At 47.2% G+C, this 23683-nt stretch overlaps 1 protein-coding gene across 2 annotated transcripts in view; it reads left to right on the forward strand.

Moving 5' to 3' along the window:
- The window catches only part of TRIM3 (tripartite motif containing 3), a 266225-nt gene that overhangs the window by 163469 nt on the left and 79073 nt on the right, over positions 1–23683 (forward strand). For both annotated transcript variants that reach the window (XM_069203661.1, XM_069203662.1), the window contains exons 5-6: positions 14367–14547; positions 22482–23205. In XM_069203661.1, coding sequence (XP_069059762.1) covers positions 14367–14547; positions 22482–23205 — 905 coding nt within the window. The remainder of the gene's footprint in view (positions 1–14366; positions 14548–22481; positions 23206–23683) is intronic.

Here is a 23683-nt window from a genome sequence, read left to right on the forward strand (position 1 = left end):
GTCGCTGGCACTGGGCTCAGCAACACAGTGTGATAATGTTTTTATCGGGGCAAGTTGGGGAACGGCTTGGCGATAGGAATTGTGCAGCTCCTAGTAGTTTTTAGAAGTTTACATCAAAGAAATGGGAAAATGTGTGATTTTAGGCAAAGTTTGAGGTGTTCTGGGCATTGTGGGTAAGAAAACGTCCTTTCAATGTGAGGCACACTAACCTGAACTCACCCAGTTGTAAAGTTTTCAGAAACATATGGGTTTGCTAGATTTCTCTTGGATGCTGCTGAGTCCAGGCCCAACTATCACAGCTGCCCCACTGCTAAATCCAGTCTTTCTTTTGACAGAAAATGCTGATGCTTTCAAATTACGTTTTGGGCCCTTTTCTGTCTTGGGGGATCACCCATTGGTTTCATACCTGTTTCCACCACAAACTTGAAAGTAGGTTGAAATCACACAAAAAATAGGAAAAATAGGAAAAAGTGGCTTCCAACATTACAACAAGCCACTACTACAATGAGAAACAGAGGGAAGGGGGTACAAGCAGAACCATTCCAGGATATTTTTAGAATACTTATCTTATAAACACAGTTCAATAAATAAATAAACAACAAGTAAGAAAAATGCAAAAACTGGGATTAAAAAAATATTTTTTTTATTCAGCTCTGTTTTTTCCTGAAAGGTGGAAAGATGGTGATTTACGCACAGCAAACTTTTTGCTGTTAACATTTTTATTTAAAAAAAAAATAAAGCAGCCAAGTTTTTGTGGTGTTTTTTTCACTATTTTTCCCAAAAAGCGAAACCCCAAATTGTCCTTTATTTTTGCTATTTTCTCATTCCCCTCCCGGGGAGTCTGTAAAGCCCTGGGTACCTTTAGTATCCTCATGGTGTTGGAAAAAAGGATGCAGATTTGTCATGGATACCTTATGTGGGGGAAAAGGTTGGATGTCTAAACGCAAAGTGCCCCAAATAGCCCAAAAAAGGGCCCAGCACTTAGGAAAAAAATCCTGAGCAGTTTAGGGGTTAAGAAATGGTGAGGGTATTGCACAGTGTGGAATGTGTGGCATTGAATCCCAGCTTCCCGCTGGAGCAAAGTGTATGATCTGAGGCAATTCCTCCACGTCCCCGTGCCTCCTTCCCTTGATCATCGTATTGGAGAGCAACTTGAAGTCTCTCAGTCGAGGATGTGCGCTATACAGAACCTTCTTCCCACGGCTTCGTAGCCTAGACTGTTGCTCTGTCGTTGATAACAATACAGGCCACACACAGAGGGCAGGTGACAACTGGTTTGCTTGAACTCTGGTTCACCTGTGGTCCTCAGGATGGAGGGGGGAGGGGGTCATGTAACTATCACGGCTAATACATGTCATTCCATGAACGGATATCACTTACTGCAACAAAGGAAAACCTTTCCAACTGGTAAAGAAATTCACTTTTTTTTAATCTTGAGGAGCCGCTCCCATATTTACACGTCCTCGCTTGAATGTTTTACATGCCGGCTCTTTCTGATAACGGGGCTGTGCGTTGGCTCTTGGAGCCGAGCCGGAACTTTTACCCCCCAAACCCCCCCCCCCCCCCCCCCCTTCTCCCCGTGGCATGGGCTCTGCTGCAAATTCAGTTCGTAGCCTTCAGTGGTGCAGCAGGTGCAGTGGCACCTAGGCACAGGGCTCTTCCGGCCCATGTCTGCCTGTAATTTACTACCCGACCAGGTGATCAGGTGCCCACTACCCTTGCTTGTGTTAGGGCCTAACAAGCCTTTGCTGAGACATTGGGTGTGCTTAACCGCCCCCTCCTGACACCTGCTTCATGTATCAAAGCACAGACCCAAAGTCCACTCCAAGGTGTGGCACCGTCCTGTCGTGTTTTTCTGTAATATTCACCCGAGGGACCTCTCGACACCCTGCCCCGCCTTTGGAGATAAGTAAACTGTACCCGGGGAGGCGATGCCTTCTGCCCAGAATCACACAGTACAGAGGGGCAGGCGGGTTTAGAACCTAGGCTGGTGGACTCCAAGGGCAAAAACTCGATGACGAGCACCCGTTTTCACTTGTTTGGTTGTTTAATTAAATAAAGGTTCAGTCTGGCTGGTGGTGGTGAACAGCTTCTCACTTGGAGCAGAAGAGGCGAGCTTAATCCCACCTTCACCGCTCGACCAAAATGCGTGACCCTCTGCCGATACAGGTAGCGCCTAGAGATGACCTAGATTGCACTTCTAGCTGTCCATGAAAATACATCCATTCCCTTATTCATTCATGTTGCTTGTTTGTGTGTTGAATTGCTTCTTGCCCGCACAGGGGTGCCACAATCCTACGAGTCGTTGGGCCCCGCCCTGTGCCTGCGGTGTGCCCTGAGGTGGCATCTCTCGACGCCGTCTCTGGTGTGCACCATTTTATAGAGATGAAAATCTCAAATCTCAGGGATACTCTGCTAAGAGAGGGCAGGCTCCTGATTGGGTGAAATGTGGCACATACATCTAAAGCGGTTACCTTGACAACCGGCCTGCTGCAGCAGCATCAGCATCTTCCGCCTAAAAATAACCGGGCGGCCTTGGTGCCGCATGGGAGGGGGCATCACATGGACGGTTCAGTGACTGCAGCGCGGGTGGGGTGGGGGCGCTGGTGTCTGCGAGCCTCCTGCGTGGGTGGAGTGCAGAACGGGGGCAGCCACGCGCATACAGCACACGTGGGTATCACCTAGTAGGATGCCCGGGCGGGCAGGGCTCTCTGGCAGCGTAGTCCTATGCCCCCTGCACAGCTGAGACGCAGAAAATAATGGGAAGGAGGAACAACCGGTCACTGCTTGGAGCCCAGCAGACCAGTAACCCATTCATCCATCTTTAGCATAGGCAGTGGACCTGCCCACCCACCGTTGTGCCCCCTCCAGACACCGGCATCTGGGGCCATGCAGTGGCCTCTCCGTGTCTCACAGCCTTATCTCTCCTCTTCTGTCGGAATCTCACAACCAGAGGCTTTTTAATGAATGGGCAAAGTGGGAAATTTGCCCCTGCCAACCCTCCCCCTGCCCCGGGAAAGTACATTTTATCTCTCTCAAGTTCACCGATATTTCTGTATCTGACCCTTTCATCTGCGCCTCGCCTATCTCTGTCTCTCTGTCCATCGTCTTCTGAAGATTTGTGGGGTCCTAGTTCAACTGCATTGTGGTACAGTTCGCACAAACGTGGGTAAAAGAATTGCAAGTTGTTTTGAACAGGGGCCCAAAAATGTGTCCTACCGAGAGCCCCCAAAACCCTCAAGAGGACACTGCTCACATCCTGCGCCTCTCACTGTGCTCCCGGAATTTTACAGCTGCACCCCCCCCCCCCCCCCCATTTCTGTTGTATGACCTCTCATCCTCTGGTAGTGCCCCCTAAACTCTCACAGCCTCTGCTCCTTACTGTGCCCCTCGAATTTTACAGCTGCTGGCCCACTTCTGGTGTATGATCTCTCTTCCTCTGACAGTGACCCCTAAATCTCATCCTCTGCCCCTCACTGTGTCCCCCTGTTTTTTATACTGTTCTCCTTCTGTATTGTATGATCTCTCATCCTCTGGCAGTGATCCCTAAATATCACATCCTCTGTTCCACACTGTGCTCCCCAAATGTTACAGCTACTGCCCCCTCTGTTGTACGATCTCTCTTCCTCTGACAGTGACCCCTAAATATCATAGCCTCTGTTCTCCATCGTGCTCCCTGAGTTTTAGAACTCTGATTGGAATCTCTCCCCCCTGCCCCCGCTGTCTGCTCTCATAACCCAGCCGTCCCTCCTCTGGTGTCTTATCTCAGCCTCTGTTCTTTCCTCTGTTTCCTGATCTCCATCCTCTGACCCCCAAGTCTAACAGCCCCTGCATCGCTGTCTCTCATGTCTGCGCCTCACAGCCTCTGCTCCCCCCTCTGCTGTCTGGTTTCAGAATCGGTGCTCCTAGACTGCCTGTCTTCATAGGCGCTACTCGTCACATCTTTTGTTTGAGTCTCAAAAACTCTGCTCCTTCTTTGGTCTTGCGCAGCCTGTCTAGTATTTGTTACCTCTGAATTGTGCTGATTCTACCTAGTCTTTGTTACTCTGTTGGGCAGCCTGTGTGCGGTGTTTATTACCCTCTGAATCTCACACCCGCGCCCACACTTTGTTACTCTCTGAATCTTTTGACCTGTGCGCAGGCTTTATTGGTCACTGAATCTCACAGCCTGTGCTCAGTCTTTGTTGCTCTGACTTGTGCAGCCTGTCCCCATTGTTTATTACTCTCTGACTCTTGCAGCCTTTGCTTAGTTATTATTACTCTGAATCTTGCAGCCTGGGCTCAGTCTTTGTTACTATCTAACTCTCATACTCTGTGTCCAGTCTTTGTTACTCTGAGTCGTGCAGTCTATGACCAATCTGTGTTACCCTCTGAATCTTTAAACCTGTGCTCAGTCTTTGTTGCTCTCTGAACCTCATGCCTTTGCACAGTCTTTGTTACTCTCAGACTCGTGCAACCTGGGCTCAATATTTGTCACTGTCCGAATCTCACAGCCTGTGCTCACTCTTTGCTGCTCTCTGAATCTCTCACCCATTGTCCAGTTATCCCCCTCTGAATCTCACAGCCTGTGCTCACTCTGTTGTTTTCTGAATCTCAGAGCATGTGCTCACTCTTTGTTGCTCTCTGAATCTCTCACCCATTGTCCAGTTATCACCCTCTGAATCTCACAGCCTGTGCTCACTCTTTGTTGCTCTCTGAATCTCTCATCCATTGTCCAGTTATCACCCTCTGAATCTCACAGCCTGTGCTCAGTACTTTTTGTTTTCTGCATCCCAGAGCATGTGCTCACTCTTTGTTGCTCTCTGAATCTCTCACCCATTGTCCAGTTATCACACTCTGAATCTCACAGCCTGTGCTCACTCTTTGTTGCTCTCTGAATCTCTCACCCATTGTCCAGTTATCACCCTCTGAATCTCACAGCCTGTGCTCACTCTTCTGAATCTCAGAGCATGTGCTCACTTTGTTGCTCTCTAAATCTCTCAGCCATTGACCAGTTATCATCCTCTGAATCTTGCAGCCTATGCTCAGTATTTGTTGCTCTCTAAATCTCATAGCCTGTGCTCAATTTATCACTTTCTGTGCCGTACAGTCTATGACCAATCTTTGTTACTCTCTGAATCTTTAAATCTGTGCTCAGTCTTTGTAGCTCTCCGAATCTTTAAACCTGTGCTCAATCTTTGTTGCCTTCTGAATCTCACAGACTGGGCTCAATCCTTGTTGCACTTTGATTCTCACAGCTTGTGCCCAGTCTTTGTTACTCTGACTTGCGCCACCTACCCCATGACTTGGTCACTCGCCAGATCTTTAAATCTGCATCCAAACTTTGTTGCTCTCTGAATCTCGTAGCCATTGCCCAGTCATTATTACCCTCTGAATCTTGCAGAGTGTGCCAAGTATTTGATACTCTCTAAATCTCATAGACTGTGATCAATCTTTGTTCCTGTCTTAATCTCACAGCCAGTGCCCAGTCTTTGTAACCCCATGAATCTTTAAACATGTGCTCAGTCTTTCTTACCCTCTGAATTTCCCAGCCCTGTAGCCAGTCTTTGTTGCTCCATGAATCTTTAAACATGTGCTCAATCTTTGTTACTCTCTGAATTTCACAGCCTGTAGCCAGTCTTTGTTACTCCTTGAATCTTTAAACCTGTGCTGAGTCTTTGTTACTCTCTGAATCTCATAGCCTTTGTCCCTTCTCGATGTCCTGAATATGAGGAAGACGCCAGTAGAATTCAGGCTTCATGCTTTTCCACAATACGCAAGTATATCCAAAGGTTCTCACTACCTTTGATAGCTTTTGCCAGGATCCAGGCTTAAACTAACAAGATTTTCAAAGCAAAGGTTTTCGAATTTGCTCGAGTTAGAGCTATTAGCGTTGTAAACTCCGAACTGGACTTTTCTTGCCACATAAACTGAAAATGAAAAGCAAAACAGTTTCACATAAGCGAGCCGACGGCCGCCATGAGCATGAAGGAGACCCACAATTGGAAACAGAAGTTCGCTCGCAGTCAGACGTATTGGCAAAAGTGCAATTATCCATGTAACTGGGTCGATGTCATGCAAAGCACTTGACTATTGCCCAGCGAGATCGTGCTGCGTAGGAAATAAAAAGAAGCCATTCGGAAAACACAAAGCCTCATATGTTTTCAGTAGTTTACCGGTGTGCTTGAGGAGCGCTAAACACCGGAAAAGACATGACGTCTGCATGCCTTTCACTAATGAAATCAAGCAAATTTTAAAAGGCAAGCTCACGAACCAACCAAACTGATGGGCATGGTTAAAAGCCCACAGAGAGATTACAACAGGCTAGAGCATTTGCGCGCGCAACCCTAAAAAGGGGCATCAGGAGCCTACAGCCTAATACCATACAGGGAAGAGATAAAGAAGTTAAGATCCCCAAAAATAATGTAAATATGACATTTTTAAATGCATGGCAGGCCAACTAATAACTGGAGATTTGCAGATAAATAAGTAAATGTTTATCATAAATGGGTATGAATCAAAAACTACAAAAATGTATCAGCTGGGAAAAACAATACCTTAACCGTCTGTCTGTCTATCTATCTGTCTATCTCTCTGTCTATCTCTCTATCTGTCTATATATGGATCTGTCTATATATCTATCTGTCTCTAGCTATCTGTCTCTATCTATATATCTGTCTATGTATTCACGGAAAAAAACAAAGCCTAAAATGACATTATTGTTAGGCTACAATGCAGTTGCAACATTATATTTCAAACTAAAAAAACACAGAAATTCACCACTTATAGTTATCTGAAGTAACTATAACTCGAACACTGAAGTAGCTGTAACTCCCGCCCGCCACACACAGTTTTTTTATCAATGATGTAATTTTAGATGTGAGCAGTGGTGTTCTCAATGAGGTCACAGAACATTTCATGAGTGATGTACTGTGTGAGGGACAAGCAGTGCAGGGGGGGGCATGAGTTAGTTACTTTACGGCTCAAGTTATAGCACGTCAGTTAACTATAGCTGGTGAATTTCATTGCTTTTTGGTTTAAAATGTAATGTTGCAACTGGCATTGTCACCTAACAATAACCTTTCCTGGGGTCATGTTATATAAACCCCAGGAAACATAGCTTTATTTTTTTAAAAGTATTTCTGGGTAGCTGCTCTACTCCATGGTTGCGTTTTGATTTGAGTCCAGTATTGATGGACACTTGGGTTTACTCGAGTACAGACAGGAACTCTGCATATTTAATAGCGGTCCTGTATCCCTCTGACTGCATGGACCAAGGTATTGACTGAATTTGGAAGTAACCCTAAAGCATCCACGAGGAAGATGAAAAATCCATAAGCATGTTATTTGACGTCTCCTTTCGTTTTGCTGTCCTGGTGATGCCCCTGTTCTGATTAACTTGATATTGTGGTCGAAACGTCGACAAGAAACCTTGAGTGTGGACTGTCTTTTAAAACTTGACTGTGGATTGTGATTCTCGACGAGCGCGTATCTCTGTAAACACCATACTGCCCCGTACAGCCACATGTACATATGAATGCATTTAGCACCGGTGCGCGTTTTACTCACCTTGTCACTTTGCACTGCGCTGTCGCTTTATAGGAACACCTTGCGGCATTATTTAAATTGATTTGCTTGAAGTATAATAAACTACATGTTCGATGGCATCTGTCGCTGTAGATACGCATGTTCTGCAATAGCTCGCCATCTGGTGTTGGGCCGGAGTGTTACAAGTTGTTTTTCTTCGAAGAAGTCTTTCGAGTCACGGGACCGAGTGACTCCTCCTTTTGTCTCCATTGCGCATGGGCGTCGACTCCATCTTCGATTGTTTTTTTTCCGCCATCGGGTTCGGACGTGTTCCTGTCGCTCCGAGTTTCGGAACGGAAAATTAGCTAATTTCGGAAGATTTTCGTCGGTATTGTTGCGTTCGGGATCGGCGTACTTAGATTCCACACCGCATCGAAGATCGAAGAGCTCCGGTGCCCTTCGGGGTAGTTTTTCGATCCTCCGTCGGGGCCTGGTCGGCCCGACCGCGTGCTGAAGAACGCCGATGGAACGGACCCCGTTCCGTTTCTGCCCCAAATGCCACAATAAGTACCCTTACACAGACCAACACTTGGTCTGCAACCTGTGCCTGTCACCTGAGCACAGCGAAGACACCTGCGAGGCCTGTCGTGCGTTCCGGTCCCGAAAAACACTCCGAGACCGTCGAGCCAGAAGACTTCAAATGGCGTCCGCACCGACAGCCCAACGGGAGTTCGAGGAACAGGAAGAAGAAGGTACCTTCTCGATCCAAGACTCAGACTCCGAAGGATTCGACGACACACAAACCGTGAGTAAGACGTCGAAAACCACACAAAGAAACATTTACAAGGCCCAGGGGACGCCACTGCCACCAGGCCATGGCTCGACCCATAAATTCGGTGACCGACCGTCGGCACCGAAAAAGGCCCAAACAGTGCCGAGATCGTCCGACTCTGGTCGAGACACCGGCACGCAGCCTTCTCGGGACCGAGAAAGTGCTGGAGACAAGCCTCGACACCGAGATGCCGGTGTGGACACGGCTCGACGCCGAGACAGCGGCACCGAAACAGATCGACGCCGAGAGGTTTCGGCCCCGAAAAGGAAAAAAGTCACCTCGGAGCCGAAAAAGCACGCAGACAAAGTTTCGACGCCGAAACAAACTGCAAGCGACCCAGCTTCAGGCTCTTATACAGAAGAGCACTCGCTAACCTCCCAAATGCAAAAGCATAGGTTTGAGGAAGAGCTACAAGCAACTGATGTGGACCATACGCAAAAGCGTATCTTCATTCAGCAGGGGACAGGAAAAATAAGCACCCTTCCCCCCATTAGGAGAAAGAGAAGGTTGGAGTTCCAGACGGAACAAGCACCACAACCAAAAGTGGTGAAAAGAGTTACACCACCACCCTCTCCTCCGCCCGTGATTAACGTTTCACCAGCACAAACTCCACCTCACTCCCCAGCTCACACCACCATGAGCCAGGGTGACCAAGATCAGGACGCATGGGACCTATACGACGCCCCAGTGTCAGATAACAGCCCGGAGGCATACCCTACAAAGCCATCTCCACCAGAAGACAGCACTGCGTACTCTCAGGTGGTGGCTAGAGCAGCACAATTTCATAACGTAAGCCTCCACTCAGAACAGGTCGAGGATGATTTCTTGTTCAACACACTCTCCTCCACCCACAGCTCCTACCAAAGCCTGCCTATGCTCCCTGGTATGCTCCGGCACGCAAAAGACATATTTAAGGAGCCGGTCAAAAGTAGGGCAATCACACCAAGGGTGGAAAAAAAGTATAAGCCGCCTCCTACGGACCCGGTTTTCATCACTACACAGCTGCCACCAGACTCTGTTGTTGTAGGAGCAGCTAGGAAAAGGGCCAACTCTCACACATCTGGAGATGCACCACCCCCAGATAAAGAAAGCCGCAAGTTCGATGCAGCTGGTAAGAGAGTCGCAGCACAAGCTGCAAACCAGTGGCGCATCGCGAACTCCCAGGCACTACTTGCGCGCTATGACAGAGCCCACTGGGACGAGATGCAACGTCTCATTGAACATCTGCCCAAGGACTTCCAAAATAGGGCAAAACAAGTGGTTGAGGAGGGACAGACCATCTCCAACAACCAGATACGTTCCTCCATGGACGCTGCAGATACAGCTGCACGGACAATTAATACATCTGTAACTATCAGAAGGCATGCATGGCTCCGAACGTCTGGATTTAAACCAGAGATTCAACAAGCAGTTCTCAATATGCCTTTTAATGAAAAAGAACTGTTCGGTCCAGAAGTGGACACAGCGATTGAGAAACTCAAAAAAGATACGGACACTGCCAAAGCCATGGGCGCACTCTACTCCCCGCAGAGCAGAGGGAATTACAGCACATTCCGTAAAACGCCCTTTCGAGGGGGGTTTCGGGGTCAAAGCACACAAGCCAGCACCTCACAAGCAACACCGTCCACTTACCAGGGACAGTATAGAGGAGGTTTTCGGGGACAATATAGAGGAGGGCAATTCCCTAGAAATAGAGGGAGATTTCAAAGCCCCAAAACCCCTACTACTAAACAATGACTCACATGTCACTCACCCCCTCCACACAACACCAGTGGGGGGAAGAATAGGTCATTATTACAAAGCATGGGAGGAAATCACTACAGACACTTGGGTTCTAGCAATTATCCAACATGGTTATTGCATAGAATTTCTACAATTCCCTCCAAACATACCACCAAAAGCACAAAATTTAACAACACACCATTCCAATCTCCTGGAGATAGAAGTGCAGGCACTATTGCAAAAGAATGCAATCGAATTAGTGCCAAACACACAAATAAACGCAGGAGTTTACTCACTGTACTTTCTGATACCAAAGAAGGACAAAACGCTGAGACCAATCCTAGACCTCAGAGTAGTGAACACTTTCATCAAATCAGACCACTTCCACATGGTCACACTACAAGAAGTATTGCCATTGCTAAAACTACACGACTACATGGCAACTTTAGACCTCAAGGATGCTTATTTCCATATACCAATACACCCATCGCACAGGAAATACCTAAGGTTTGTATTCAAAGGAATACATTACCAATTCAAGGTACTGCCTTTCGGATTAACAACCGCACCAAGAGTCTTTACCAAATGTCTAGCGGTAGTCGCTGCACACATAAGAAGGCAGCAAATACATGTGTTCCCATATTTGGACGACTGGCTAATCAAGGCCCATTCGTTCATACAGTGCTCAAATCACACAAATCAGATCATACAAACCCTCTTCAAACTCGGGTTCACCGTCAATTTCACAAAATCCAAAATTCTGCCACGCAAGGTACAACAATACCTGGGAGCCATAATAGACACATCAAAGGGAGTAGCCACTCCAAGTCCACAAAGAATTCAAAATTTCAACACCATCATACAACGCATGTATCCAACACAAAAGATACAGGCAAAGATGGTATTACAACTCCTAGGCATGATGTCATCATGCATAGCCATTGTCCCAAACGCAAGACTGCACATGAGGCCCTTACAACAATGCCTAGCATCACAGTGGTCTCAAGCACAGGGTCACCTTCTAGATCTGGTGTTAATAGACCGCCAAACTTACCTCTCGCTTCTGTGGTGGAACAACATAAATTTAAACAAGGGGCGGCCTTTCCAAGACCCAGTGCCACAATACGTAATAACAACAGATGCTTCCATGACAGGGTGGGGAGCACACCTCGATCAACACAGCATACAAGGACAATGGAACGTACATCAAACAAAACTGCATATCAATCACCTAGAACTTCTAGCAGTTTTTCAAGCACTAAAAGCTTTCCAACCAATAATAGTTCACAAATACATTCTCGTCAAAACAGACAACATGACAACAATGTATTATCTAAACAAGCAGGGAGGGACGCACTCCACGCAGTTAAGCCTGCTAGCACAAAAAATTTGGCATTGGGCAATTCACAACCAAATTCGCCTAATTGCACAGTTTATACCAGGGATACAAAATCAACTCGCAGACAATCTCTCTCGAGATCACCAACAGGTCCACGAATGGGAAATTCACCCCCAAATTCTGAACACTTATTTCAAACTCTGGGGAACACCTCAGATAGACTTGTTTGCGACAAGGGAGAACGCAAAATGCCAAAACTTCGCATCCAGGTACCCACACAAACAATCCCAAGGCAATGCCCTATGGATGAACTGGTCAGGGATATTTGCTTACGCTTTTCCTCCTCTCCCTCTCCTTCCTTACCTGGTAAACAAACTCAGTCAAAGCAAACTCAAACTCATATTGATAGCACCAACTTGGGCAAGGCAACCCTGGTACACAACGCTGCTAGACCTATCAGTGGTACCCTGCATCAAATTGCCCAACAGGCCAGATCTGTTGACACAGCACAACCAAAAGATCAGACACCCAGATCCAGCATCGCTGAATCTAGCAATCTGGCTCCTGAAATCCTAGAATTCGGGCACTTACAACTTACCCAAGAATGTATGGAAGTCATAAAACAAGCAAGAAGGCCATCCACCAGGCACTGCTATGCAAGTAAATGGAAGAGGTTTGTTTGCTACTGCCATACTAATCAAATACAACCATTACACACAACTCCAGAACATGTAGTGGGTTACTTGCTTCACTTACAAAAATCTAACCTAGCTTTCTCTTCCATTAAGATTCACCTTGCAGCAATATCTGCATACCTGCAGACTACCTATTCAACTTCCCTATATAGAATACCAGTCATTAAAGCATTCATGGAGGGCCTTAGGAGAATTATATCACCAAGAACACTACCTGTTCCTTCATGGAACCTAAATGTTGTCCTAACTAGACTTATGGGTCCACCTTTTGAACCCATGCACTCCTGCGACATACAGTTCCTAACCTGGAAGGTGGCATTTCTCATCGCCATTACTTCCCTGAGAAGAGTAAGCGAGATTCAGGCGTTTACTATACAGGAACCTTTTATACAACTACACAAAAATAAAGTCGTCCTAAGGACCAATCCTAAATTTTTGCCAAAGGTTATTTCACCGTTCCATCTAAATCAAACAGTGGAACTTCCAGTGTTCTTTCCACAGCCAGATACCGTAGCTGAAAGGGCACTACATACATTAGATGTCAAAAGAGCATTGATGTATTACATTGACAGAACAAAGAACATCAGAAAGACTAAACAACTCTTTATTGCATTTCAAAAACCTCATGCAGGAAACCCAATTTCAAAACAAGGTATAGCCAGATGGATAGTTAAATGCATCCAAATCTGCTACCTTAAAGCTAAACGACAGCTGCCCATTACACCAAGGGCACACTCAACCAGAAAGAAAGGTGCTACCATGGCCTTTCTAGGAAACATCCCAATGCAAGAAATATGTAAGGCAGCCACATGGTCTACGCCTCACACATTCACCAAGCACTACTGTGTAGACGTGTTATCCGCACAACAAGCCACAGTAGGTCAAGCCGTATTAAGGACATTATTTCAAACTACTTCCACTCCTACAGGCTGATCCACCGCTTTTGGGGAAATAACTGCTTACTAGTCTATGCAGAACATGCGTATCTACAGCGACAGATGCCATCGAACTGAAAATGTCACTTACCCAGTGTACATCTGTTCGTGGCATCAGTCGCAGTAGATTCGCATGTGCCCACCCGCCTCCCCGGGAGCCTGTAGCAGTTCGGAAGTTACCTTCAATTATTTATATATGTATCATCTCAACCTTAAATAGGTGCATACTTAGTCACTCCATTGCATGGGCACTATTACTACAATTCAACTCCTACCTCACCCTCTGCGGGGAAAAACAATCGAAGATGGAGTCGACGCCCATGCGCAATGGAGACAAAAGGAGGAGTCACTCGGTCCCGTGACTCGAAAGACTTCTTCGAAGAAAAACAACTTGTAACACTCCGGCCCAACACCAGATGGCGAGCTATTGCAGAACATGCAAATCTACTGCGACTGATGCCACGAACAGATGTACACTGGGTAAGTGACATTTTCATTAATGTACAAGTAAACGTTCTTTGAATGAAGGATTCCTAAATAACTACTGCCACAGAAGTCAAGGGCTGAACTTCCCCCTTGGGGACCACTTGTGTTTTGAATTTATTTGCTGTACTCCATGCGGCCCCACCCACAACACTTAACAAATGCGGGTGGTGCCCCTGTTCAGATTAGGGCACCAACATGCATGAAAATATATTTAAGGTAATCCATGAATGGCATTATGGGTCGCAGTGAAAAATAAAGGAGCAACACCAACTGCTCATTTATTATTCTTTGTCCTCCAAATGTGTTTTTTATTTTTTGTGGGTGCATGAGGAAAACACGTTAACATGTCACGAGTGATGTAACCTGTGAGGCCATAATCTGTGCATGGTGGAGGCACAAAGTATTGTTAGCTTAGTAAACTATAACTGGTGAATTTGTGGCTTTTTTGTTTTAAAAGGATAGTTTTTTTATATCATTACAAGTCCTAACTATAATGTCACTTTAAACTTTGGCTTCTGCAAAGAGGCTCAGCTGAGTTAGCAAGACAAATTTACCAGCAGCGAGTATACACCTGGTCACTGAACCTATGCGCCTCCCCCCTTTTGTGGTCTGACTCTCACAAACACTTCTCTTACTCTGTGCGCCACACCTGTCTTGAGCTGTGAGCAAACTACGCATCCCGTTCTGCCTCACAAGTTGCAGCAAACAAGGCTGATGGGAGGAATTCTTACATTGATCTTGAGAGAGAGAGTCCAGCGGGAGGCTGAGATTAATACAAGCATTCGAACCATCACACTTCTGTTCTCCTCCACTCTGCGGTGGATTAACAACTTACTTGCTTCTCTCCGCAGGCTCCCTCAGCTCACCTGCTCCATAGCTCTGGTCACTGAGATCAGTAAGCAGCTGATTGACCGGAAGAACGATGCCATCTCCGAGATCAGTGGCACTTTCGAAGACCTGGAAAAGGCGCTGCACCAGCGGAAAAACACACTGATTCACGACCTGGAGGCCATCTGTGGAGCCAAGCACAAGGTAGGCACGCGATTATACGCCACCACGCTAGGTGCACTTGCAGCCGAAGACCGAGTGGGCAGCTACCAGGTCTGCTAGGAAGGCAGACTGAGCAGGACTGGTTGTATAAACAAGGCAGGCTGAGCAGTGCTGATTGTGTAAGCAATGCAGACTGAGCAGGCTGGGTGAGCAGTGCTGATAGTGTAAACTTGGCAGGGTGAGCAATGCTGATTGTGTAAACAATGCAGACTGTGCAGGACTGGTTGTGTAAACAAACCAGGCTGAGCTGTACTGGTTGTGTAAACAAGGCAGGCAGAGCAGTGCTGATTGTGTAAACAAGGCAGACTGACCAGTACTGGTTGTGCAGGACTAGTTGTGTAAACAAGGCAGGCTGAGCAGTGCTGATTGTGTAAACAAGGCAGACTGAGCAGGACTGATTGTGTTAACAAGGCAGGCTGAACAGTGCTCGTTGTGTAAAGAAGGCAGACTGAGCAGGACTGGTTGTGTTAACAAGGCAGACTGAACAGGTCTGATTGTGTAAACAAGGCAGACTGAGCAGAACTGATTGTGTAAACAAGGCAATCTGATAATTTTCCTCTTGATAAACGTCTTGACCTTTCAGTGTTAGCCAATTAGTGACATTTTACTAGCTTCCTGGTCTTGGTTAACGTTCTAAAAAGACTGATGTCTCCCAATTAAACTAGCATAACTTCTACCCCTCCCCCATCTCCCTCCACACACATCGAGCTTTCTACGTATTCGCGCCACGGAGAGTCTACTGGGATGATACCGTCTAGTTCACCTAAGATGGAGGTGGACGTCTACTAGCGATGCTTAGTTTTGCTGTGTCATTACACACCATGGATCATACCATCCTATTCTTTAGACATTCTTGCCCACACTGATGGATAGACCATTAACTGACTGAAGGCCTTCCTTGCCAACAGAGCCCGAAAGGTCTCGCTGGGCCCGTATCACGCACAAGAAGTTTGCAGAGCTCCCTCGTTGTTATTTAATATACACTTGCCTCCCTCCCACATTACCTTTTCTCAAACTCCCAAGTGGGGCTACAACTCGGTAGATGATATTCAACTCTCCTTGTGATTTGCAAATGAAAAACTCCAGGATGACTAGTTTATGATAGTGCTAAGAGCCCTGAAAGACTGGATCAATTCCAACTTCCTTCATAGGAACATCTCAAGAACTGAAATCATTATTTCTGGTCCCAGGTGCAGAGCAAACCTTCATTTTCTGTCTCCTCCAGGCACAGCCGTTACTGCCCAAGTAAGGTTAGTCAACTGCAGCCGCCACCACGGTTAGACCCATCTTAACTCTGCTCTTGTCAGCCCCTAAAACCCTGGAAGGGGTTCAGTGATCGATTCGAGGCTGGACTGCCATAACTTCCTTCATTAGGTGCCCCCAGAGTTACAACTTAATCGACTACAGAGAATGCAAAATGCTGCCACTTGACTCCTTGTTCTAGTAGACGAAAAGGACCTGGTCACACCGGCTCGAAAGGCTCTGTAATGGCTACCGGTGAAGGACTGGATTAGATTTAAACTTGTCTGCTGGATGTTTAAGTGTATTAACAGCCTCGCCCCTCGTGGCACGGCTTCTAGAGACATGATCTAGCAGTTTGGGAGAAATGCCTGCATCTGTACCAAGAGACCGCTAGTTATCCCACGGATCAAGGTAAAATCCAAAGGAGGAAAGGGTTCTGAGGATGAGGAACCAGGTATCATGAGATGAGCATTGTCTCCTAAGTGTCAGTTACAGAATTCACCTTAGGGAGTTAATAATGGAAATCCTGCACCCAATGGGATGATATTTTTGTAATCAATATTTAGGACACAGTGGGCCTGATTTAGATATTGGCGGTCGAGTAACTCCGTCACAAGTATGACGGATATCCTGTCCGTCGAAATCTAAATCCCATAAGATGTAATGGGGTTTAGATCTTGGTGGACGGATATCCATCACTGTTGCGATGGAGTAACGCATCCGTCAGTATCTAAATCAGGGCCATTGTTTTTATCAGATAGTGTTTCTGTGAATCGTATTCTGACATACAATGTGTTCTCAGTGCCAGATTGTTGTTTTGAAACTCCTTTCCAGGTGCAATCTTAGGTACTCGCCTAGTTTCACATTCTTTAAAAAAGAAACTAAAACAGCCTCTTTCTAAGGTACCTCCACAAGAGCCCAGCCAAGAGGTTACTTTTCTGGTAGTGTGTGTGGTATACGGTTGTATGGTGGAACCATGCATACATTTACAACGCATGCCTTAACAATGCGGTCCGAACCACGAATGCATCTTTGCAACGCAAGTCGTTATAACAACTTGCCTTAGGGGAAGCCGTGGACTTTGTAATAGTATCATTTACTATTCCAGGTTCAGTCTGGCAACAGTAGGGAAAGCACTGGACTTAAAGTCCAACATCAGTCCAACCACGCTTTCCTTAAGCCAAGTCGTTGGAATGACTTGCGTGGTAAAGGAATGTGTTGTAAAGACACATTCGTGGTACAGACCGTGTCGTTGAGGCGCAGTGTGGTTCGAGTCGCATTGTAAAGGTGTTCCCCTTGGTGTAAATGTTCTCTTTGGATGACTGACTGCGGAGAGTTTGGAAACTGGTAACGCAATGAATCAAGAGGTGACAATCGCAAGGGCTTCGACGTGTAAGTACCAGGATTTAGAACCCTCACAAAGCAGGCAGCATTGGACCCAGGGTGAGGACCTCTGTGAGTAAATACCTGGAAGCTGAGAGGAGGAAGGGCCCTGGGCATGATCAAGGGGGTCAGAGTGGAGGGACCGGTGAGCTGGAAAGGACTGTTTACTGATGTAGGTAAAGTTGGTTCCAGTCCGGTGAGGAACTATGCAAATGTACATTTAGGCACCTTACTTATATACACTCTCATTATCTAATAATATTATTTCATTTTCTAAGCAGTCGCAGACCCCCAGAGGAGGGTTCATGGGCCCCCAGGGGTCTCCGGACCACAGGTTGGGGACCACTGGTTTAAAGGAAGCCCATGTCCAGAAGTGGACAACATAGGACCTGTGGAGGCCTCGGGACACCACAGTGATGGTTTTAATTTGTGGACAAAAAGTGCTAACAAGAGCAGTGGGACATGGTTGGCCAGGCAGTGAGGTAGAGTCGAAGAAGTGGTCCCAGAATCTTCACCTGAGGCTAAAGATGGGGTGCTGACACCTACTGGGGGGTGAATGACCTTTATAAAGCATTACTCACTTTTTCTCGGGTACTGATGTGAAATTAGGGTAGACGGGGGGCAGTTACCTTTGTATTTGGCACCATATTTTTACTTGCTAGGAGAGTAATTATAGGTACAACTCAGATGTAATCGCAAACATAAATTACGCAGCAACTCCTTGCCCACTGTGCAGGGTGTAGTAATTGGTGGGTGCTTGATTTGCACCCGGTTCCAAGTTTCAGACATTGAAATGAAGGACACCGTGCCAATCTCACATTTTCGCTCATTCTGAGGTGCACAGAATGGCATTCTGCTGTTCAGAAGCTTGGGGGTGCGTGTGTTTGTCTGGAGCTACGAGGTGTGTTCCCCCAGAAGAAGAAGGTGATGCGGGGAGCTGTGAAGGAGCACAGCCAGACATTCTCCCTGTATCACCAGCCCCCACCTCAGTACAGCCCCCACCTCAGTACAGCCCCCACAGACGCTGTCTGCACTCTAGATTCTACAGGTCAAAAAACACACACACACACACACACACAGCTGTATCCGCCCACACCACCTCACCCCCACACTCTCTCTCACACACTGCATTATCAGCGTGCACCCAAAGCAGCACCCATCCAAACACACACACCCACCACCAGAGAGTGTGCGAGAGGCACACTGCAGCTCGTGTGAACACCTGTCGCTGCTATGTGTGAGTCAGTTCGTGAGTGATGTGCGCACGGCTTACAGTGGTGCGTTATTTCACAATAGCAGTGGTTTATTCCGTGTTTTCAGTTATGTTTTGCGATGAGTGTTGTAGGTTAAATAAGCTGTATTGTGTAAGATCGGCCGTTTTGTGTCGTACTTCGTGTGTTGTGCCTCTATACTCTGTTGCGCTGTCCCTTTGGAGGGGTTCGGTTTGCTGCGTCCTGGTGCGCAGTGCTGTGAAGTCACGTTGGCCCTGTGTAAGGTGCACTGAGCGCCCGGTGTCAGTCTTTACCTGGGGTGTGCTGGGTACGTCGTGGCTGAGGTGGGGGCCCACCCTTCACCTCTGCGCACCCCCGGGTCTCGTCGCCGGAGGGTATCCCCCAGAGCTGCATGGTTACCCAGGAGGGGCCCTGGTCCCTCGCGTGCGCAGAGAGGGGTTTAAAGCTTGGCTAACGCCCCTCCCAGCACCCCCTGCCCCCGGGGTGCGTGTGTGTGTGTGTAGGACCAGCCGCCCGCCCGTGTTGTCCTGGTCCAGAGCCACTGAGAGGACATCTCGTCCCTCGTCAGCATCTTCACCGGCATCTCAGTGATATCAGGGCGCCCTAGCAACAGCTCTGCGCTGCCATTGGCTGAATACAGAACTACCCTAGCAACCGGCGGAACCCGGGGAAGCGGTAGCAACAACCAGGGCCTGTTTGTGACTCCAGGACCGTGTGCTGTGCAGCTGGTGTGTACGTGCACGTCTCTACACAACCTCGCCATCCAGCCAGCGGGCGGTGTGTGCCCTCATCCCACGGATGTGCAGTGAGCATCTTTGGATGTAGGCGCTTGGATGATGCCATAGCAACTGGTGCTTCGACGCTTTAATATCCGCTGATATCATTTATATGTATAGAAGCGTAGCTGAAAACGTACCGGGGGGCGGGCACCTGGGGACTGTTACCCCCACACCTTGTAATACTGTACGTTATTGTCATGGCGACTGTTTATTCTGTGTGCATTGCACACCGCTCGAAATCCAGCTTCTCCGTGTGTGCCATCGTGCGTGTGCAAAAGAAAGCACTAAAAGGCGGCTGTTGGGTGCGTTAACCAGCTCTTGGGTTGGACCATAAAATACAACCTACATGTGGATATGTGGTATCTAAAGATGGAGCAACCCCCTGTTGTGTGTAGGTGCACACAAGGTCCCTGGTGATCAGGAAGTGTGTGGGGTTATTTGACAGTCGCGCAAACCAGATACTGACTGAGCGCATTGTTGAGAAACAACCTAAAAACCTGATGTTGAACTTACGTGTGTGTATCCACACAGTACAGAGCTAGCAAACAGCTAATGGGTTTGTGATGTGTCTATTTGTAACACCCATACATTGTGCACAACTCAGTCCTAGCAAATAACCAGTGTGTCTGTCTGTGTGTTTCTCCATGACAACCGTAGCAACCAGCTTAGGCTGTATGTGCCAGAGAGCCCTACCAAGCAGTTACATAACGTGTATTTGTAAAACTCACGTTCGCCCAGAAGGGTAGCTTGGAACTGAACGACAGATGTTTTTATTGTTACCCAACTCATTTTATCGACCTAAAAGGATGAAAGGCTGAGTGGGCCCACCGGCATTTGAACTTGTGACCATGAGGTCAAACACAGTGGATGCATTAGTCCACTGTGCCACAACACCCGGAAGTACAACTTGCAAGTCTAGGAGGGCAGGCAGTTCTCTAAGTCATCGAAAAAGTTCATCTTAACACCTCGATTCCAAGTGTACTTTCATGCCAGACAGACGTAGGCCCTTAGGAACCAGCCAGTGTGCACACAACGCACCGACCCGTGATATAGTACGTTTATATGTGCCCTCACTCAAGGCCACAATAGCATCCATGTGATGTATTCATTTACAACCAACACAGTGTGCGCACATACAAGGCAGCCTTAGCAGTTGGCGTGTGCGTACACATACAAGGCAGCCTTAGCAGTTGGCGTGTGCGTACACATACAAGGCACCCCATCACTAAACAAAGAGCCCCAGCATTTGTGTATTAAAAGCCTGCGCATGCAGTACAGCCCCACCAACCACGGACACAATGTGGCACCTACCGAGAGTGTGTGTCCACCAGGGAGGCGGGCCTAGCGGCAAGCCCAGGCTGCACACCTAGTGGCCTGGTCACAAACTGCATTCTGTGGCACGTGAAGTGGCACTGCTCCTGCCCACGAAGTGTTACTCTTAAACATACACCCTCGTCTCGCTCTTCGTCTCTGTTCGAAGACCTCTGCACACCTATGTGTACCTTTCAGTAGTAAAGGTGGGAGGGACCAGGACAGTGGCTGGAAAATGGGGAATACTTACTACTAAATGGGAGGAGTTTAGGCAAATTCAAGGGGAGGACTAGGGAGGGGCAGGCTAATAGAAACGCACCCACAAAAAGTAAGCCAATCACTGTTCACTAACTAGACCTCTGACCTTACTACAGTTTTAAAGGTGTCTAAACAGACTCCGATATACTCCAGCCCAGTGTTGGAGGGAGTCAAACCCCACACATGGCCAACCACTGGTACTTCACCAGCTCTCGATGGAAGTCTTGTCAAATTAACTCAGTTATTTTGACATTTAAATTCTAAACATATATTTGTTTAGTGTTAAAGAATATATAATTATTTGATTATTTTAAAACGTAATAATAAAAATATCAAAATGTAACAAAATAATATAACACTTAATTTCTCGCAACATTTACCTCATAGTCAATGAAAAATAAATATGTTAATGAGGGTGTTTTTTAAATGATTTAAAAATATTTATAAATGAATATATTTAAATGAATTGTGTATTATACCTTTAACTTAAATTAAAGCGCTATAACACTATTTGTTCTAGGTTCAATAAATATTTTGGAATTCATTTCCATTTATATTCTAAGTACTTGTTTATGTTTGTTTTTAAAAGAATGATAAACTTTAATTACTTTCGCTATACTTTCCCACAGAGAGATCTCTGCCAGGGCGAAGAGAGCGCCATCTTATATAATATGCAGTGTTACCACTAGTAATTCCTGCTGTAAGAGGCTCCACCCCCCTAATTCAAGGGGGCAGAGACATGAACATCTGCACCTAGTTGTAAACCTAGACTCAGAAATGGTTAATAGCAAAAATCGTGTAGCATGACATCTTGGTATTGCAGTAAATACGCATGAGTAAATATACATGTGTAGAGTTACCTTTGTAAATAGCTCCCTTATTTTCTTGTGTAAATGTTACTTGGTCACTTTGGTGATTGTGAAGGGCACTGGACGGAGAGAAGCCTTGAGTCGTCTTGTACAATAGAGAATGTTTACCCACAGGGCACGCTCACAACAGACTGTTTTTGAAGAGAAGGGGGTAGATCAGTCTGCTTGGATTAGTCAATCGCTAGAGCCTTAGCGGGTGAATGGCATGGAACGGCATGGGGTCAGTGGTCTGTGCTGTGTTCTTTCACTGCATCTTGTTACCACTAACTCGCTTGTGACGGACGACCAGTTAAGGTTCCTGATGGACGTCCACGGTGATCACTAGTGACCTGGGTTGGATTTGTGATGAATGATGTTGAGATGAAACTCACTAATTGTGGTAAAGGATCCTGTCACCCATTCCAGTTTCCCCAGATATAAAGGGCGTAAAGAGTGTGCGTAAAGAGAGTGGGCACTGTGGACTGGAACTGAAGGAGACTGAGAAAGTGGAAGCCTGGTGTGAACTCTCCCCTGCCGTATCACTGCACCCCCCCTTTCATGATTCAATGTTTCTTCTGTTTCTAAATTTCTCAAGCAGTGTGTTTTTCTTAGTTTTCTGGAACCACAGATACAGAGACTAAGGGCCGCAGGGTCAATTTAATGGTCAGCAGGCACTTCATCATCAGTCTTCCTCCTGCGGTCCTTTCCTCGTCAGTTTATAGACCTAGGGGTGTTCCACCTCTGTGCTAGTTTGTTCTTCCTTTATCTCCTTGCTGTTTCTTCTCGTCTTCCAAACGTCTTCCCCTTGACCTTCTCCATCGTGATCCATCTTCCTAATGTCCCCTCTCTCTCCACCTCTGCAGGTGCTCCAGGCCCAGTTGGACTCCCTGCGCCAAGGCCACGAGAACATCAAGAGCAGCTGCAGCTTCACGGAGCAGGCCCTCAACCATGGTACCGAGACCGAGGTTCTGCTGGTGAAGAAGCAGATGAGCGAGCGCCTGGGCGAGCTGGCGAGCCAACGCTTCCAGGAGCAGCCTCATGAGAACGACCAGCTGGACTACATCGTGGAGACGGACGGCATTCGAAAGTCTATCCAGAACCTGGGCGTGCTGATCACCACCAGCGCCATCGCCCATCAGACTGTGGCCACCGGAGAAGGCCTCCGCCACGCCATTGTTGGGCAGCAGACCTCAGTCACCATCACCACCAAGGACAAGAGTGGTGAGCTGGTGAAGACGGGCAATGCCATAATCCACGCGGAAATCGCTGCGCCCGACGGCAGCTTCGTGGAGGGGGAAGTGGTGGACAATAAGAACGGCACCTATGAGTTGGCCTACACTCTGAAGCACGAGGGGGAGTTTGGACTCTCCATTCTCCTTTACGACCAGCCCATAAGAGGCAGCCCCTTCCGGGTGAAGGCCGTGAAGCCTTGCGACATCCCACAGTCCCCCGATGATGTCAAGAGGAGGGTGAAGTCTCCCAGTAGTGGGCACATACGTCAGAAGGCGGTCAGGCGCCCCTCCAGCATGTACAGTACCGGGAAGAAGAAGGAGAACCCCATTGAGGACGAGCTCATCTTCAGGGTGGGTGAGTAGTGGCAAAGCAATCCAGGAAGGGTGCGACTGTGTGCAGAGGACAACTTGAGCCAAATCCAGAAATGGGAGTGAGGTCACAATACCTTCTAGGAAAGGGTGCAGCCTTGTACAGATGAGACATGAACCAAACCAGAAACAGAAGTGAGGTCACAATACTTTCTAGGAAAGGGTAGGCTATGTGCAGATGAGACCTAAACCAAATCCAAAATCAGAAGTGAGTTCACTATACTTTTTAGGAAGGGTGTGGCTGTGCAGATGAGACCTAAACCAAATCCAGAAACAGAAGTGATGCCACAATACCTTATAGGAAGGGGTGCAGCTGTGTACAGATGAGGCATGAACCAAACCCAGAAACAGAAGTGAGGTCACAGTACCTTCTAGGAAGGGGTGGGCTATGTGCAGAAGAGGACATGAGCCAAACACAAAACCGGAAGTGAGGTCACAGTACCTTCTAGGAAGGGTGCGGCTAA

The sequence above is a fragment of the Pleurodeles waltl genome, chromosome 8 (genome assembly GCF_031143425.1).
Source record: "Pleurodeles waltl isolate 20211129_DDA chromosome 8, aPleWal1.hap1.20221129, whole genome shotgun sequence".
Classification (NCBI taxonomy): Eukaryota; Metazoa; Chordata; class Amphibia; order Caudata; family Salamandridae; genus Pleurodeles; species Pleurodeles waltl.